This window comes from Charadrius vociferus, unplaced genomic scaffold (genome assembly GCF_000708025.1).
Source record: "Charadrius vociferus isolate BGI_N301 unplaced genomic scaffold, ASM70802v2 scaffold333, whole genome shotgun sequence".
Classification (NCBI taxonomy): domain Eukaryota; kingdom Metazoa; phylum Chordata; class Aves; order Charadriiformes; family Charadriidae; genus Charadrius; species Charadrius vociferus.
This window is the reverse complement of record NW_009647682.1, coordinates 1,018,476-1,025,127: the sequence shown is the minus strand read 5'-3', so window position 1 is coordinate 1,025,127 and position 6,652 is coordinate 1,018,476. Positions and strand designations below refer to the sequence as shown.

Here is a 6,652-nt window from a genome sequence, read left to right as displayed (position 1 = left end):
CGGAGTTTCTGTTCCTCCCGTTGGTGGCACTGGGGGGGTTTGCCTTGCACGGCGGCAGCGCTTCCCAGGGAGTTCTCCTCCCGCTCTCCTATGGCACAGCCTTCATGTCGCGCAGTTCCCCGTTGGGGATGGTCCTGGGACGGGGACAGTTGGTGCGAGACCAGGGCGAATGGCTGGTGCAGCACCGTCAGCTGCCCTGCCTGGGTAGGGAGAAGATGGACTGACCCGGGGTGCAGCTGGAGGTCCAGCTTTGAGGACAGGTCCTTGGTCCACAAGTGTCATTTATTTCATGGTTTCAATATCTGTCTATTTTAAAGGCACAATTAAATATTTCCAGGGGTAGACAATGAATTTGCCTGGGCATATCTTGTTCTTCCTGCTTTCCAGGCTTGTTCACCATGCAGTGATGTGGAAGCAGCCGTAGACCTCCCCACAGCCAGCTGGGGGCGTGGTGGGGTGCGATGGCTGCGAGGTGGGGATGCAGCCTGCGAGGTGGGGATGCAGCCTGCGAGGTGGGGATGCAGCCTGCGACGGGGAGGTGGTGCGCAGCCACCGGGCTGGGCTCTTGCCGTCTTCTGGGGAGCACGTGCTGTGCCCACTAGTGCTGAGGAGGGTTTGGAAACCTCGGACACCTCTTCCATACTGTGGCATCACCTGGCTTTTGACTGGCATACAGAGAAGTGTCCTTCATTTTCCTGGTCTTTTGATGAAGCTCTTCTGTTTTTTCCAGGACTGGCAGCCTCCATTTGCATGTGATGTCGATAAGCTTCACTTTACACCGAGGATCCAGAGGCTCAATGAACTAGAGGTAAACTATAAACCTGAACGTTGCTTCTGCTCCACAATGTTTAAATACTCTTTTGAGAGGTGGTGTTTTCCAGTGGATTGACCATGAGCTGTGTTTGACTTGAACTGACAGCACTTGGGACCTCTGAACATCACGTTTTAATTAGCACAGAAATTCATCAGTTTTGGAATCTAGTTAAAAACATGCCAAGCATAAAAAGTAAAGTTAGTGCTCATTAGAGGAACATAATTCAGGCCTTTTCCACACAAAGGTGCTTATAAGTCGTTAAACTCAAATTTTCAAGTGCCATAGATTTCTATCTGTATTTTGTACACATACAACATCTTTTAAAAGTAAAAGAGATGAAACATTTACAGAGTCCTTTAAAAATAACAAGCCATTTGCAAGAAACAATTACAAAATCTGGATTCAGTTGGAGTGAAATCTGCTGTTCGCAAGCACTTTCATTCACTGCTTCGTCAATTCAGACTAGCAGAAGGGAGTGGCGAGGAGCCCTGCTTAGCTTGCTGCTGTGCTGGTATGAGTGGGAATGGCGGTGCCTCTTCGCCTGCCTGATTCTTCTCCTGACGCTCGCTTTCTGAAGTCCTGGCGTGGTTATGTGGAGTGCCAGGGGGAGGGCTCGAGCGCTGGCTTCGGATGCCCGAAGAGATTTGTGTTGACACGGGCTGATTCAGAGCTCTCTGAAGTTTGAGCGAGCTAGTGTGTAGACGCAGCCATTTTTTACCTTAAGAATAGAAAATGTGTCAAAATTTCAGTTTAAGCTACTATGCTTTAACATAGCAATGGTCCAATTAGCTTACTGTGTGAATTGCTGTGCAAACAGATTAGTTGGCTTTCCCTGCCCTGACCGGTTTGTATCCATAAAAATGAAACAAACGCAGTTGGGAGTGAAAAGGGATAACAGAAGAACCCTTTTTAAATTATCTTCTTTTTTAATAAGCCATAATGTTGGTTTATTTTTGGTTTTAAACCTAATAATAATAAACTATTACATTAAATTTTTAATGTAATAAATCCTAGCAAAGCAGCTAGTTTAGGTAGTTTTTAGCAGTAATAACTCATTGCTTGTCTCTTCTCAGAAAGTACTTTCCTAAATGCAGTAAAAATTAAAAAATTACTTGAGGAAAGATTGGTGTTATCTGTATGGAATTTTTTTTTTCCTGCATATGATGGGAGGGGAAAAATGCAAAGTTATACTTGCAGAGGGAAAAGCCATGCAGGCAACTGAGGCTGCAGCATTGTAAATGCTGGATACTAAAGCGTATGCAGTTCATTTTTTTTGTTTGTTTGTTTTGTTGTTGTTGTTTTTCAGGCCCAAACTCGTGTAAAGCTGAATTTTCTGGACCAGATTGCAAAGTTTTGGGAGCTTCAAGGATGTACGCTGAAAATTCCACATGTGGAGAGGAAGATCTTGGATTTATTTCAGCTTAACAGAGTAAGACTGTTACACGGGAGAAACTCTTCCTTAAAAAGATGTTGTGTTATCTCAGTTTCTGGGATGGTATCACAGTTGTTCAAGGGAGATTTGAGGATATTACTTTGTTTAACCTAACACAGCTAATGTGACAAAATAGTAGGAAATAAAATACCATGGGAGTTTTCATGTGAGCTAGGAGATCAAATTAAATTTTCAGCTCTTCTTTAAAGTTGAACTTGGGTACACACTAGTCAAGAATAAATTTAGGCTTAACTGAAGGAAGCTTCTGAACAATGACAGCAGTGAGAAAAACATTTTTCCTTAAGAATGTGGGAGAAAAAATCTGATTTTAGGATGAAGCTTGTTAAACTTCTGGAGAAGTTTATGTATTCTGATAGCAAGGGATGGGATTTGCTGACCCCGAGGATATGTCCTCTCTGTTTCTTTATGTTTAGGTTAGCTTTTATTTGGTTGATTTTGAGCCCATTTCATCGTATTTGTTCCAGTGAGAGGCACTGATTGTACTGTGCTAGAAAGTTGTGTTGGAATACAAAGTAGAGGCGTGACAAATTGCAGCCAGACAAATTCTCAAAAGTAGGCTGAATTACTGTTTGGTCATTTAATAAAGGTGCTGACTCGTTTGTGAAGTAATTCAACAAGTTTACACTTCCTGAATAGGTTATATGGTTATGTCTTATGTTCCAGTTATAGCTTTTTAACAACTTTAATGTTTTGGGTTGGGTTTTTTTGGTTGTTGGTGGTTGGTTTGGTTTTTCATCTATGTTTTTCTGGTTTAAAATAGCAATTGTGGTGTTGTCTTTTCTGTTAAACTAGCAGTGAATTCCTTAAACGCTGATAATTTTAGTTTTAAATATATCATCATTTTGTTTTCACTTTTTAGCTAGTTGCAGAAGAAGGAGGATTTGATGTAGTTTGCAAGGAGAGGAAATGGACCAAAATAGCCACTAGGATGGGATTCGCTCCTGGCAAAGCCGTAGGTTCGCACATCCGTGCACATTATGAGCGCATTCTCTATCCTTACAACTTATTCCAGTCTGGAGCAAGCCTATTGGTAAGCTATATTGAACCTAACTGAAGTCCAATTCATTTAACAGCCAGTCTGTTATTTTTTTAATTTATTGATGGAACACTTCCAAAGACCACATTTTATGCTTTATGGCATGCAGGTGACAAGGTGCAATCTGTGGTGTTGATGCAAGCAATTTACTTTTAATCAAAAGTAAAGTAAGTGTACTTTTAATCAAAAGTAAAGTTTTTAGAATTACTCTTCAAGGTAACCTCTTAACTGACTGCTTCCAATACTACCTTTTGTATTTTCTCTCCACAGTTTACAGAAGCCTCATGATAATGGACATTCAGACTTCCTATAGTAATTTCTTTAATGCTGTTTTGTCAAATGCAAAATACTCCTATATTCACAGATCATTCTAGGTCCATCTCTGATACAACAAGAGTGCTGTGGGTGTGTATCACTTGCACCTAGTGTGACTGAAGAACTGTGTCAAGCTGCGGCAGTAACTCACCAAGGGTGTCCAAATTCAAGAATGCTTCATGGGCATTGCAGTGAAGTTAACAGTATGGCTTGTCACTTTTTTCAAGCTTAAGTCTTCATCCTTGCTCCATATATTTGGCCATTAAAACAAAATTCAGGGTTGGTTGAGAGTGGAAGCAATGTAATCTCTAATGAAGAATGCAGTCTTTCTTTTAGAGCAGTAGTCATTTATTTCGAAAACCAGAATAGGTTGCAGTTGCCAACATCCATTTTTATTTATTTGAAACACTTACCATGATGATGAATGTCGACCTTTTTTAAGCAATAAAAGCCCTAATCCTGTTAGAAGCATGTATCTGTCTACAGAAATCAACACAAGCCTTTTACATAAAGCTGCTGCAATGAGGGAGAGATTTGACATAAGTCAAGAAAGGTTGGAGTTGAAGGCTTTTTTATTTAGCTAGTGTTGATCACTTTTCAGTGAAGAACAGCTAGATTCTGCGCACGTTTCAGGAAAAATAATTTAACTTGTGTAGGTTTGAGTGTTTTGCAAACAGAGGGTAAGAACAAAATATAGTTGAATATAAGAATCTTTGTGCCAGGGAAACTGCTGTATCAAAAATATTTTGCCTTGCCTCAAATGCATTCATGTTTAGCAATGGAAAGCAACACCATTTTCTGAAGGCATTTCATTGAAAACTTTGCATTTTTATTAGGTCTGAAAACTGTGGATTCTTAGGTTTGGTTTCCTTTTTTGAAGCTGATGTGTTTTGTGACACCTAGCTTCGCTTTCATATTTTTGAGGTGCAATTGCACAGGGAAAGGTGTAACTCGAAGTTATAAAACAGTTAACATGGTACCACACTTCCTTGGAAATGCAGGTTCCCCATGCGAGTGTCTAGCACACAGTTGATGTTTGCATCCATGGTTTTCTCAGTAGTGGACCCTTTTAGAAGAAAAAAGCCTTCTCAAGTGAAGTCACGCTTCTTTTGAAATGTAACTTTCCAAGCTCACTCTTGCAATGGGCTCCTGACGTTTATTCCAAACTGATGTGTTTAGTGGATGCAGTTCTGGAAAAGCTGTGTAGGTATGGGTAACTTCATTTTTTAACTCTCCCTCCCCCCACCAAACGCTGTTAAAATATGCCCCTCCCATATGTGGCAGAGGTGTATATTTTCAATGAACTGAGAGAATCCACAGAAATATGTTGGCATAAGCTCACTTTTCACTCTCAAGGATTTGACTTTTTTTTTTTCCTTCCTGACAAGTTGTCTTCCAACTGAGTTTGTTTTGCAATACTTTTTTTGAGGAAGAATCTCACATGAGATTCCTTTTGGCTTTCTTCCATGTGTTCTCAGTAAGCGGTGCTTTCCCAGATGCTTCTTGTGTAGGTGCCCGTTCTTATTGCATGTCTATTCAGTGCTTTACTGGGAATCTAAGCATCTGTGATTTTTGTTTTTGGAGAAGATGTAGCTATTCGCTTTGACAGCTGTCAGTTTGAGATATGTGGTTCCTTCTTGCAATATTTCAACAAGCCTTTTGAGACGAACTCTTCATGCAGCCAGGATGATCATCCATAAAATTGCTTGCATTCACTGAATTTTTTTGGATTTTTTATTTTTACTTTTTTAGTTGGTAGGACTTGCAATATTCATTGACTTTTTTCTGCAAAAGCTGCAAATACAGATTGATGTAGTTTCCACTAATGGCTATGCCATAACTTAAATCTCATCCAGATCTGTGTAGACCATTGTTTATGTGTGGCTTAAATATATGTTAAACTGGCTTCAGGAATTATTTTGACAAGTACCCTAGCTGGAGATATTTCTACATACATAATAAAATAGTGAAACTATCTGGAGTTCTTCAGAGGTGAACAAATAGCATGTTTTTGTTAAAGCTCTTGTTCAGTCAAATGGCAAAAATTTCTTAAATCAGCCACTTTCTAGTACTCAAAGCAGTTCTCCACAGGGGTGTATTTATTTTATTCTTATCTTGAAGCATTGGACTAGGCAGGTGTTGGGTGTTTGTCTCCAGAGCAGTTGCAGTAAACCTGTTGGTGTACTGGTTCTCACTGTCTGTGCCTCATGTCTGTTCTTAGCTGTGGTGACCATCGATGTGATACTGCAGAATCGCAGTGTGTGCCCAGAGGGATAAATGTCCCCCTGCATGAACTGAGGTGTCCAGAATCTTCTGTCAGTGCATCTTCTGTGATGCATTCTCCAGGTGTTTGCATGATTTGAAATGCAGCTACAGTTTGGGAGGGTCGAGATGGTCTTGCGGTGTTCTGTTTTTCAGTGAATACAACTGGTTCGGTAATTCTGGGTCTTGTCTCTTTTCCAAACTAAGGCTTTAATGTCCCGAGTGGGATTTGTATGTCCAAAGATTTATATGTGTCTGCCTCTAATAAAGATGTTTCTGTGTGAGAGAGTTCTTTAGGACCCTTTATTGTTACTGGAGAAAAATAAGCGCCTCTGGAATGTTTGGTGGTTCTTACTCTCAAATGGATACGTAGCAGGGATAGACCAGTTGTATTCTGCAAGTACAGGGAGCCTGGGTGATTAGCTTATGTGTAAATTACTACTTCATAAACATCTAAACCTGGAGGAGATTAATTGTATCCCTATATGGTTGGGTTTTTTTCCATCCTTTGACATCCTGGAGGCCTTGTGAAGGTTCCTGCTGTGTCCTTTGACTGCCCGCCAGAGGAGCTGCTCCTTAATGGTTTCAGCCGATGGGCTTTTCACTTACTCTCTGCCACCATTTGGAGTTCAGGGATTATATGTGCAACCATCTTCTCAGCATGTAATGAGATCATGATCACAGTATGTAGGATGAGCTTGTGGTAAATTATTGATAGAAGCTTAACCTTACCAAAAAGGCTTTGCTGCTTGGGAGAGGAAAGGAGTGAAGA

The 6,652-nt window shown here is 40.6% G+C and overlaps 1 protein-coding gene across 1 annotated transcript in view; it reads left to right on the top strand.

Moving 5' to 3' along the window:
* The first annotated feature begins 461 nt into the window (after positions 1–461).
* KDM5B (lysine (K)-specific demethylase 5B) overlaps positions 462–6,652 on the top strand; it is a 46,531-nt gene continuing 40,340 nt past the window's right edge. The window contains exons 1-4 of the mRNA XM_009881346.1: positions 462–512; positions 731–808; positions 2,121–2,243; positions 3,127–3,297. Of these exons, the coding sequence (XP_009879648.1) occupies positions 462–512; positions 731–808; positions 2,121–2,243; positions 3,127–3,297 (423 nt within the window). The remainder of the gene's footprint in view (positions 513–730; positions 809–2,120; positions 2,244–3,126; positions 3,298–6,652) is intronic.